The 12,151-nt window shown below is 37.7% G+C and overlaps 2 protein-coding genes across 6 annotated transcripts in view; both read left to right on the top strand.

Moving 5' to 3' along the window:
- Window positions 1–5,347, top strand: part of LOC107657411 (nucleolar transcription factor 1-A-like) — a 13,327-nt gene extending 7,980 nt beyond the window's left edge. The window contains exons 6-17 of the mRNA XM_016445465.1: window positions 422–426; window positions 494–635; window positions 1,277–1,318; window positions 1,419–1,532; window positions 1,646–1,801; window positions 1,933–2,061; window positions 2,339–2,424; window positions 2,535–2,724; window positions 3,699–3,746; window positions 4,146–4,277; window positions 4,470–4,586; window positions 4,668–5,347. Coding sequence (XP_016300951.1) covers window positions 422–426; window positions 494–635; window positions 1,277–1,318; window positions 1,419–1,532; window positions 1,646–1,801; window positions 1,933–2,061; window positions 2,339–2,424; window positions 2,535–2,724; window positions 3,699–3,746; window positions 4,146–4,277; window positions 4,470–4,586; window positions 4,668–4,760 — 1,254 coding nt within the window. The 3' untranslated portion in view covers window positions 4,761–5,347. The remainder of the gene's footprint in view (window positions 1–421; window positions 427–493; window positions 636–1,276; window positions 1,319–1,418; window positions 1,533–1,645; window positions 1,802–1,932; window positions 2,062–2,338; window positions 2,425–2,534; window positions 2,725–3,698; window positions 3,747–4,145; window positions 4,278–4,469; window positions 4,587–4,667) is intronic.
- A 2,914-nt stretch (window positions 5,348–8,261) lies between these two features.
- The window catches only part of asap1a (ArfGAP with SH3 domain, ankyrin repeat and PH domain 1a), a 51,088-nt gene continuing 47,198 nt past the window's right edge, over window positions 8,262–12,151 (top strand). For all 5 annotated transcript variants that reach the window (XM_016445499.1, XM_016445497.1, XM_016445496.1 and 2 more), the window contains exon 1: window positions 8,262–8,891. In XM_016445499.1, the coding sequence (XP_016300985.1) occupies window positions 8,766–8,891 (126 nt within the window). In that variant the 5' untranslated portion in view covers window positions 8,262–8,765. The remainder of the gene's footprint in view (window positions 8,892–12,151) is intronic.

Below are 12,151 nucleotides of genomic sequence, written 5' to 3'. Positions count from 1 at the left end.
TCCCTGGGAATTGAACCCACGACCTTTTGCGCTGCTAACGCAATGCTCTACCACTGAGCTACAGGAACACAAAAACATTTTTTAAAAGTCACCAAAAAAAGGGCAATGTGGTGCGCCTCGCGTTTTCAGACCCAAAAAACGCATTCGGTGTGATCGGGGCCTAAAGCGTGCGTATTTGGTGTTTCCATATTTTCTGGAAATCAAGGGGTTATGACGTCATTATCAGGCGCCACAATGACACTATGGAAACGGTCGTGTCACTAGTTAAAATTGCTTATTTCTCTGGATTTAAAACCTTAATTTAGTTGTTTTGCATGACTTATGCAGTCTTATCTTATAAGATATACTGCTCTTATAATAGAAATAGAATGTTGGTGACCGTTTTGAAATTCACTAATGGTTCTTGTCTATATATTTGCAGTGTTTGTGATATGTTCAATTTATTATATGTATGTATTGATTTCATGTATATTTTTATTGTTATGTTCTGCAGAAATGGCTATTCTATGTACTGTGCTGAACTAATGGTAAACATGAAGGACGTGCCAAGTACGGAGCGAATGGTGCTGTGCAGTAAGCAATGGAAGATGATGACCCAGAAAGAGAAGGATATGTTCCAGAAACGATGCGAACAGGTCTGACAGAACAGTCCACTCTTGATTTGTTTAAACCAAAAAAAAAGAAAATATTAAAAATTGATGCTAAATAATTGTGATCTGGAAAAGTTTCTTCAGTAATGGCCAACCCTGATTTGTAGGAAGCTCTGTGGTCGATGGGCGGTATAATATATGCATATATATACATTACGGTTCAAAAGTTTTTGAAAGTCTCTTATGCCCACCAAGGCTGCATTCATTTGAGCAAAAATACAGTAAAAATAATTGTGTAATATTATTACAATTCAAAATGACTTTCTATGTTGTAAATGTAATTCATAACTATGATGGCAAAGCTGAAATTTCAGCAGCCATTACTCCAGTCTTCAGTGTCACATGAGTCTTCATAAATAATAAATAAATAAATAAAGATAAAAAAAACATTGAATTTTTATTCAAAATGTAAAAACAACAACAACTAAAAACAGAAATTGTTTACTGTTCATTGACAAAACTGTCAACTGATTTTGTAGCTGACTAAGCAGGCATGGTTAATAATAATAATAATTATTATTATTATTATTAACATTTTTATTATTACAATTCTCAATAACACAGTTGTTACATCAACAACATGGCTTAGTTATAACTAAAAATAACATGTTTATCTTTCTCATCAGAAAAAGAAACAGTATGAGATTGACATTCAGAGGTTTCTCGAGGTAAGTATAAAGCACTACAAATTAATTTGATTAAAACAGTTACTGTTGAATTCCTGATCCTGCTTATTTTCATACTTCCTCAATCTCCGTCTCTCTGCAGAGTCTCCCAGAAGAGGAGAGGGAGCGTGTGTTGGGAGAGGAGAAGCTGGGAGGCACCAAGCTGAACCTAGCGGGTGCAGGCAGCCCCCTAAGGGCCAAATCCCTATCTGTGAAGGTGGGCATGTGCAAGATGCCCTTGTTTATGTACTTGCATGCTGTTACGCTCTGGTGGTATGTTGTCGGAATCAGAATGAGAAGCAGTTTTTTTTTCTTCTTGTTGTGCCGTAGGAACGGTGTCGTGACCCTGAGCTGGATCAGTGTGTACATGGGCTTTCGAAAGAGAAGCGAGACGGTAAGAAGAAAACACGGCTTCCTGAAACGCCGAAGACTCCAGAGGAAATGTGGCAGCAGAGTGTGATAGGAGACTATCTGGCTAAATACAGAGTAAGAGCAACATTAATGATTTTTCATAAAATACAAAGAGACCCCTAAAGAATCACAGAATGCTGAAGAAAGATTTGTTTTTACAACAACATCATCTAGAAACAATGACCTTAAACTGTTGCTCTTCACAGAATGACCGGAAGAAAGCGCAGAATGCAATGGATGCCGCTTGGAAGGCCATGGAAAAGAAGGAGAAGATTCCTTGGATCAAGAAGGCTGCAGAGGACCAGAAGCGATACGAGGTTCAGTACCAGACCGTGGTCAGTGACCAGACGTTTTGACCACTGTCTTCTCACCTGTGCTGAAGAAATGTCAAAATGTTGGTCACCCCGAACTTTCCTCCTCCCCAGAGTAGAGGCGGAGGGGTCTGCAATGGATGCACTTGTGTCTCAATGTGTATATGCTAAGTCTGTGCTGTTTCTAGCAGAAGTTGGTGGAATTTGTATTTACATTTGATAAGCGTGACTTGCCATCATTGCAGTGATGTTTAAATGTCTTCATTTCAGTGTTCTGTGTTCTTGTTTTTCCATCCTGCAGAGAGAGCTGTTAGAGATGAGGACAGTTCTGTCAGGACAGGGACAAAGAAAACCAAAATTCGATGGCGAGCCTAAGAAGCCCCCAGTGTGAGTCTAACTTTTTTAGCTCGTTGCTTTCCGAGAAACGTACCTTCCATGTTAAAAAATACTATTTCGTCTGTTTCAATACTACTTTGTCTTCTCCTGTCCAACCTCAGGAGCGGGTATCAAATGTTCTCTCAGGAACTGCTAACTAACGGTGAGCTGAATCACTTCAGCCTGAAGGAGCGCATGGTGGAGATCGGCAAGCGATGGCACAAGCTTAGTCAGAGCCAGAAGGACAAATATAAAAAACAGGTGGAGGAGCAACAACTAGAGTACAAAGCTGAGCTTGACGCTTGGGTAAAGGTAGGTAATCTTTCAGTTCTACAAATCAAATACAATTTTTGTTTATTATTGGGTGCTTATTATATGGTGCTTATTTATTGTCCTGTTTATTAAAAAAATACATTAAAAAACATTTTATATATGCAATCACTTAAAGGGATAGGTCACCAAAAATGAAAATTCTGTCATGGACTACTCACCCTCATGTCTTTCTAAACCTGTAAAACCTTCATTCATCTTCAGATCACAAATTAACATATTTTTTATGAAATCAGAGAGCTTTCTGACCCTGCATAATTTTTTTAGGTTACACTTTATTTTAAGGTGTCCTTGTTACAGTGTAATTATACATTTAAGTACTGAGTAATATTAATTAACTACATGTACTTGCTATATGGTTAGGATTAGGGTTTGGCTTAGGGTTACTTGCATATATAATTATGCATAATTTATTGTTATTGTAATAGTAAGCACATGTAGCATGTAACAAGGATACTGTAAAATAAAGTGTTACATTTTTTTAAATTAAGCTTTTATTATTTTTTTTTATTTTAACAAAAGCTTCACTACTTAATTTTTGAAAAACAAAGCTAGTTGCTCAGATTGTATAAAATGTCATGTAGTATAAATCAGCAAAAACAATATGCATAATACGTGTTTTTTTTTTACCTTAAACTTTATTTATTTTTAATAGAAGGACTAAGATGTAATCAAGGGAAAATGTTATTAATTTTTACTTGATGGTTACACTACATTACATTTTTTCATAATAAATTGAAACTTTTCTAAAAAATATTTTTGCAACCCCATATGAAACCAACAAGAATACAAAGAGTGCACTTTTATGAAATTGGCACATTTTAAAAAGATTTTCCTTTTCTTTTTCATGGAAACTTTTGTCTCTCAATGACCTTATTTTAAAAAAATTGTGTGAGCAATATGAGTTTGGAGATTTGTCGTAACGTATTTCCCTCTCTTTTTTCTTGTTTTCCTAGTCGCTATCCCCTCAGGAGCGTGCGGTATATAAAGAGTTCTCATCTACGGTAAGTAATTGCTCATTTTTGTGGCTGTAACTTGCGCTTAAAGCTCTGTATATTAGCGTTACAGTCATTCATATATCGCTGAGATTGTGATTTACTCTTCTCTATATCGATACCCCTGCACTGCATGGCAAGATGAGGCACCCTGGTTAATTTAGTTGATTGACTTTGCTTGTAAAAGCTGTTTCTATCCATGCCATCACACGTGGCTTCATTATTTCCTTTCTCCCTGTTTAGAATCACATCTCTTGGCTCAAACTAACATGACTTGAATGGATAATGTTCTTAGGGTTGTACTGTGAGGCTACTAATCATTGCTTAAGCTTGAACGTGTTTTTTTATTTTTTTTCCTGTGCCGCTCTGTCCTTGCACCCCCACCCTGCCCTCTCTCTGCCCTCACAGAAACGGCGAAGCACTACAAAAGCACGAGGTCCCGGGGCGAAAGTCCAAGTCACCAAGGGGAAGGCGGTAGGTGCCAGAGCCGCGACGGTGGGTCCCGGGGGGGGCAAGCGTTCCATGGCGTACCGGGCCAAGGTAACGCCCGCTCTCTCTGGGCAACTCACCCACACAGGCTGTGGACTCTATATGAAGTGGCTTAGGGTGTTACATCATTTTAAATTTCACTAATTGATTTTGCTGATGGTGTGTGTGTGTGTGTGTGTGTGCAAATATAGTGATATGCACATATAAAGAGAGTTTGAGAGATGTGTGACTCTTGGTTTCCAGCAGGACACGTCGGACTCAGATGAAGATGATGAGAAAACAGATACGTCAGACTCGGAGGATGAAGATGATGAGTCATCTGGCAGCACTGATAGTGAGGATGATGACGAAGATGACGAGGTTAATTTTGCTTTGGTTAAATTCTAGAAAAGCTGCTTTGTTATTAGCACAGGTATTCATTCTTTTCTAATGTTGACTTAGAATGACGATGATGACGACGATGATGATGATGACCAATCGGACGGTTCCAGCAGCTCATCATCAGAAGATAGTATTGAATCTGATTCAGACTAACCTGTCCCACCCCCTCTTAGAGTGGGCTGTGCCGGACACACCCCCTAGCAACACCCCTCCCGGAAAACGGGAAGGAGTTCCAGTAGCTGTGAGCTCACAGCATGCAGTAATCTGGCTCCCTATCTTTACAGGGCAAAAAACAGGATGGGGGTCAACAGCTCTCCCCATCACCGCGTCCATGTGTAATGCGACTTGAAGTCAATCGGACAACTGTATTTTCTTTTCTTTTTCTTTTAAAGGAGCTGTGTTACACGTGTGGTAATCGCATCAATTGTATTGCCTTTATATAGGTGTGTTATTAAAATCTGTGTTGTTTTGTTTTGTTCTTTTTATTTTAACTTGAAAATAATTTGTTCATTTAAGCCGGTTGAGCTTTTATAAGTCACGAAAGTATCAGGGTTGCTCGGAGGTGGATGTTAGTGATGAAAGGCTTTGAAATGAAGGAGATTAATTTTCCTGTTCTCCTGTTTATATTTGTTTGCATCACTTAGTTGCTGGGGCTCTGAGGGCTATATGAGCTGCTCAAGTCTTGTTTGGATCATTCTGTTGCAGATCCTCAATAATAAATGCACTTTTTTCCTCTTGTACTCAATTGTGTATTTTCAAATACTTGTGAAAGGTGATATTCACATACTGTTTTGCAAAGGGATTTTTAGTATTTGGATTGGAGGGTTTTCCAATGTGCCAAATTATTAAGTAAGTTGTTATAAATAATATGACAGATGCCTTTAGAGCAATGCAATGATTTCCAACCTTTACAGATCCAGACCCGGACTTTCAACCAACCGAGGGACCCTCAGTATAGAGATGTTGGATTTCATACTTCTAACTTTTAATTATAATAATAAATTCCATGATGGATAATAATAATGATAAAAACAATAAATCCTTATATATATATATATATATATATATAAATGGATTTATTGTTTTTATTATGTATATGTATTATATGTCGTCTTATATTTATCATGTTTCCATGAATATTTATAGAAAAATATACAACGTTTTAAAGAAAATCTTTTTATGTCTCAAGGAGATGGAGGATGCTATGATCTTTGTATTAATTTAAAAACATTTTAGCAAAAAAGCAAACAAACTTACTTATGCATCATTTAACTTAATTTTACGTGCAGTCGGTAGTCACTTGTTTCCAAATACGTTGAAACGAATTAAATGTAATAAAAAAAAACATTAAATCTCTGTTCTTAGTGTGTAAAACCTCTATTTTTGTGCTTTTGATGGCCTTAATTATTTGATGCGCATTACTTTCAGAGACAAGGTTGATCAGCATGTTTTCTCAAAGAGCGAGACTCATTTCTGTTAGTAACGCTGAATTTAATACTGCATAACGCGTTCATTTCGCCAAAGGTGTAAGATTTCCATTTAAAAGTTAAGCGTTCCCAGTTCCTGCCATTAGTTGTGGTCCTTTGCAGGATTCCCTCCTCCGGCCCACATGCTTGATTTTCGCTTCCTGTCCAGCAGTTCCAGATGGGCCAGATCAATGCGCGCATTCCAGCTCATTGTAACTGTAGCGGCATGTGATTTCAACCCGTAATGTCCGCGCGCTGGATTGAGCACAATGCAGTGAATATGGTGGCACTTGGAAACACGGAGCTTTGTGCACAATTTACTTTGCAATTACGTTTGAAGCTATTAATACGGTGCGAAACCGCAGCTGTCTCGGTAAGTTATAAGGCGTGGTTATTTTCCACGAGTGGCAAAATTTGTTTGAGATAATGTGATATCAGCAGCAAACAGAAACTTCAGGAAAGGCGCATTTTTTCCAGGGATTGTATTTTTCCTAGGAAAGATGAGAATCACACTTAATTATTGACATGTTTATTTCTCTGGAAAATCCTGCTTAAACTGGAGGATGTGTTTTGGAACATGGTAGCTGGTTTCTAGCTGGTTTAAGATTGCCATTAGCTGACTGACCAACTAATATGTTTCAAAACGATTAACCATTTTAAGATGCTGGTTTTTGTTGATGGTCCTAAACTGGTCTACCAGCTTGGAACAGCTAGAAACCAGCAACTAGCTTAAACTGGATTTTCCAATAGAGATCCAGTGTATTGACTCGATTATCTAGCTCCACTCTCTGATAATAACACTTTTTTTTATTGTCTTAGCTCAAGGTTGTTTTATTGAGGTGACTACAGAGCCATGAGGTCCTCATCCTCACGTTTATCAAGTTTTTCCTCCAGGGATTCTTTATGGAGTCGGTGAGTTGAAAAATGCACTGCTCTTCTTTCATGCATTATACCACTAAATATTCCATCTGCACATCATATGTGCTTCCAGTGAGTTTATTCTGCTTCTAGATTTGCACATCAGTCTATACTAACATTCCTCAATTTACAGCGCTGTAATCAAAGTATGTTTGAGTTTAATCAAAGAACTCCCTGACCTCTGAAATTGTTTCATGCCCCTAAAGACAGATTGTGGTCTTGTGAGGCCCTGGGCAACAGCCTTTATGGGTGTCCCCTCTTGTCACAGTTATGAGATGTCCAAATTATGTGCAGTAATATTTCAGTGAGAACCTAAAGTTCCTACAAAGTAAAATTGGTGAATCTGAGAGAATGATTAAACCATTTTATATGGCAAAAGTTACATGTTTATGCTGTGTTATAGCAGCATAATACACACATATGTGACCCTGGACCACAAAACCAGTCATAAGTAGCACAGGTATATTTGTAGCAAAAGCCCATTGTATGGGTCAAATTTATCGATTTTTCTTTTATGCCATAAATCATTAGGATATTAAGCAAAGATCATGTTCCATGAAGATATTTTGTAAGTTTCCTACCGTAAATATATAAAAACTTAATTTTTGATTAGTAATATGCATTGCAAAGAACTTCATTTTAGCAACTTTAAAGGCGATTTTCTCAATATTTTGATTTTTTTTGCACCCTCAGATTCCAGATTTTCAAATAGTTGTATCTTAGCCAAATATTGTCCTAACATACCATGGAAGCTTATTTATTCAGCTTTCAGATGATGTATAAATCTCAATTTCCAAATAGTGACCCTTATGACTGGTTTTGTGGTCCAGGGTCACCATCTACATATATTTAACTTGCCTTCAGTGCATGAAACCATAAATTCTGGCTGTGTTCAGTAGATATCAGCATTAGGGCAAATTATATGCTTTATAGACTGCATTACATTTATAAAGTATTGATTAATACTAATAAATATAAATTAATGTATAAATACATGACCCGATGGGTCTTTTTTTGTACAATTTAGTCCTGAATTTTTTGGGGGGTTTTATTAATATAATCATGCATTCATTTTACCAATAATATATTGTATTTATTTAATTTACTCTTGCATTTATTTAATTCTGTATTTATTATTATTTCCTGATTTTTTTTTTGCATATGTGCTCTGTCACAAAGCAGCCAAAGTAAAGCCCTCTACATTTCGTTTTGACGCATGCGCAGTTTCTCCTCTTGTTTTTCCCCGTCATCAACGGTGGGAGGAGATGAGCGTGCGTGCTCGCGCTGGTTTCAGGGAGCTCAGACCGTCAGGACGGGGGGAAACGGAGGAAAGAGAAAGGGAAAACAGAATGAAACCGCTTCCGAGACCGGAACAACAATAATTGAAGGAAACACTCAAAATATAAGACTATTTTAAAGCTAGATTGTGGAATGAGGGCATTCTAAACCAGCATCTTACAGCTTACATTGAGAGAACAAGGAGAGGAGTCTGAACCGTTTTATGTAGATGCAAGTGGATAATTGAGACAAGGGAAGAGGAAAGACGTGGAAATTACACACAACGACCCTCTCTAGGGACGGAAACTGCATAGTCAGTGAAGAAAAGGGCACTGCCACACATTTGGCCACGTTTCTTTTCATTTTACGCATTGCCTTACCATTCAACCTGACCCAAACAGAGACATCGCTCCGTTCTTGACCACCCCTGTCTAATTCATGGTGCTATTGTGATTTTTCTCCCCTCCATTTTTATTGGGCGACTGTGTTTGCAAGGATGCCGGATCAGATCTCCGTGTCCGAGTTTCTCTCGGAGACGACGGAGGATTACAATTCCCCCACGACATCAAGCTTCACCACCCGCTTGCAGAGCTGTCGGAACACGGTCAATGTTCTGGAAGAGGTAAGGCCGCTCTGTCACTGTTACACGAGGGGAGACTCAACTCACACTATTGTGCAAGACACAAATAACGGTCCCAGTCCAATGGAGGATCCACTTTTTTCATCCACATTTCTGTCGTACAACCTCTAAATTCTCCTTGACTCTCTAACGTTATCTCTCTTTTGAAGCTCCGGTTTGTCCCAGTTGGCTTGCTTGTAACGTTAGTTCGGTAACGTTAGATATGGATGTACAGTTCACAGAATGCGGCGCTGATGAACAGTCTATGAAATTATGATCCATTGTTAGCAGTTATACCTGTAACATAGTTTGCATTATTCAGGAATATTATTATGTGACCGTTTGATTTTTAATCGCGCTCAACTGTTTTAAAGCTATTTTATTTTGATTTATGCGCATTTCATTAAAAACATAATTCTAGTTCATTTTAATAAGGTTGCATATAAAAATGAATTTTGTTGATCTAGAATTACGTTCACGCGAGAAGGTCAGTTGGACTTAATATCGTTTTATTGATTATGTGGCTGTGTCCTCAGCGAAAACGTCATAATTTGGAGCGTTGGCGCAATGGACGAACGTGATGTCATCGAGGACGTGGATGTGCAATATATTGGGAGCCTAATATGACTTAATGGGAATTCGGTCCATTTTTATTTGTGTAATGAAACAGCCTTCAGTATTTAAAGGGGTCATATGATGCTTTTTTAAAGATCATTATTTTTGCAACTTCAGGGATCTTATCTATGCACAATCAGCTTGTAACACTCCAAAGAGAAAGGGAAACTTGAAATCGCATCATATGACCCCTTTAAGATACATTCCGTATTTTATTTCGCTATTAAAAACAACACTTTTGAGAAACATGATATCAGAAATATAATAAAGCTGTTGTATTGTACTTGGAGCGGGTTGCTCCTTAATGGTCACTGACATGTTGACATCACATGACCTGCTGTATCATGCAATTGACAGTTATTATTATTAATAATATTAATTATTAAAATACTGATGGTTATAATAAAGTGCTTTACCAAGCACACAAATTCATTTAAACAAAACTAGAAATAAAATAATGTTTTGTACAAGTCTTCATTACATGTTTGGAGTGAGCATGTTTAGGCATAATTACCATAAAAATACTCATTAATTACATTTTTTTTTTCATCAACAGTAAATTCCTTTATATATATCTGATGAATATATAAGGGGGACATCCAGAGATTGTAAACCACCTCATACAAGGGCAACTGTGATTAGATTAACCTCAGTTAATTAGTAAAAAGTAACAAATGCACTGGAACATAAGCGAAGACAGATGGGCTAATGGTCCCCATGACCTAGATGTCTGTATGTTATTATGTTGATAGATGAGCATGGACTAGCAAAGTGAATGGGGTTTAGGAATCTGCATAACCTTTACTTGAAAGTGGTTTTAATGTGCATGTGTGTTTTTGTGTTTAATGAATGCCTTTAAATCACATGATCTACAGCAGCCTATAATTTTACCATTTGAGATAATATACCAAAGCATCAGCTTGTTTATTTCATCATGTGAGCTATTAAATAATTTATGCATCAAGCTCTCTCTTTTAGTTCCATCCACAGACGTGAAAATGCATTCGCTTAGATTATTTGCACGCTTTGTTGTTTTAGAGAAGTACACGTAAGACTCGGGAACAGCCATTTATGCTTCCCAAAGAAATCCCACAAGTCATGCCAGCATCTCTCATCCTCTGTGGATCTGAGATTTGTGATGTTCTAAGAATAGTTCATGTAACAAGGAGAGGTTATTCCCCTGAGCAGTGGTTCCAGGAGCAGAAAGAGTGAGAAAGAGAGAAGGGATTAACCTACTTACACATGGGCCAGCGAACACCTTACTTGCCAAGACAACAGAGAGCTCCGCAGGCGGATGAAGGGGCTTCCTCTTGCTCCGCCACAGAGCCCACTCTTCCAAGAAAGACATGGTGATCCCCGAATGACTCTAGGAGACATGAATGTCACCACCATGAATTAGCAATGTCTAGGGTAGTGATAGGAGCCATTGTGAAGCGGAATGAATGGGAGGTGAATGAACAGCGCTTTGAATAATGCACATGAGCAGGCTGACCGTATTTTTTAAAGTGAGGGTGTTAAGGAAACAAACAGAAAGCTCAGGCTGGGTTGTGTAAAGAGCCATTAGTGGTTATAGCTAATGATGCTTCTGGTGATCTGGAGACTGGAGAGACTCCTCCATGGTGTCTCGTTTTGGCAGCCCTACATGTTCTTTTGGCCTTTGAAAGCATCATCAGGAATCCAAAAGATTTCCTCTCTCATTTTATTGAGAGTTAGAAGACACAGGAATGTTAGGGAGAAAAGGGAATGGGATAGAGAAATGACAGATGAGATGACAGATGACATGAATTTGCATTGCTCCATATGAACGACATCACGCTACGTTTTAAAGCACATGCACTAACCATCAGGCTAGAGTTCAGATGACTGAAATATTTTTAAATGTACTATTTAGTCTACACACTAGGTGTGTTTACGTGCGCTAATTTTCATAAACTGGAATGAATCCAATCTAATTTCAGATACTGAAAGTTCTGTTTATATGAACCCTAAATGTTGCAATCTGATTCACATATTCGTTTGCATACGCATTACAATGGACCTTTTTCACAAGACTGTGATGGCGCGTTTCAACAATCATCAGCATCGTAAATCCTCAAAAGTTTGCACCAAATTATAAAAAAACTGGTTAATGCTAATGCGAGGGTGTTTCTAATGCAGCGTCTATGGGAGGGATGGTAAATTTGACATTGTTATTTCTTCTGACTGCCGTTATCAGTCTCTCAAATTTTTCCTTTTCTTTAAAGTCATGAAAACATGTCGTGGAGTTTTTCTTTTGTTATTTGAGCAAATCGGGAATGCAAAAAATATATTTGTGGTACTCTCACTTAGGGCTGGGCGATATAGCTAAAAAATGTATCAACGATATAATGTTTCATATCGTTCGGTATCGATAATTATTGACATTTTTTATAACCTTTTTTAAAACAAAGAGCAATAGAAAAACGTTTAAATTTAACCACTGTATTTTTAATTTAACCCAATTTATCAGGTTTTAAGGAAACTTTTGGCTTGTCTCCCGAAGCCACAGGAGGGCGCAATGAGCAAAATAATGCAGCGCATTAAATTGCCAAGCAAAAGAAATAACTGTCTATAAAAATAAAAATGTGCATTACGTCTAAATTAACTCATATAAATCAAACATAATTTCG

This window comes from Sinocyclocheilus anshuiensis, unplaced genomic scaffold, assembly GCF_001515605.1.
Source record: "Sinocyclocheilus anshuiensis isolate Anshui unplaced genomic scaffold, SAMN03320099.WGS_v1.1 scaffold155, whole genome shotgun sequence".
NCBI classification, from domain to species: domain Eukaryota; kingdom Metazoa; phylum Chordata; class Actinopteri; order Cypriniformes; family Cyprinidae; genus Sinocyclocheilus; species Sinocyclocheilus anshuiensis.
The sequence above is the reverse complement of the archived record's forward strand: the minus strand, read 5'-3'. Positions and strand labels throughout refer to the sequence as shown.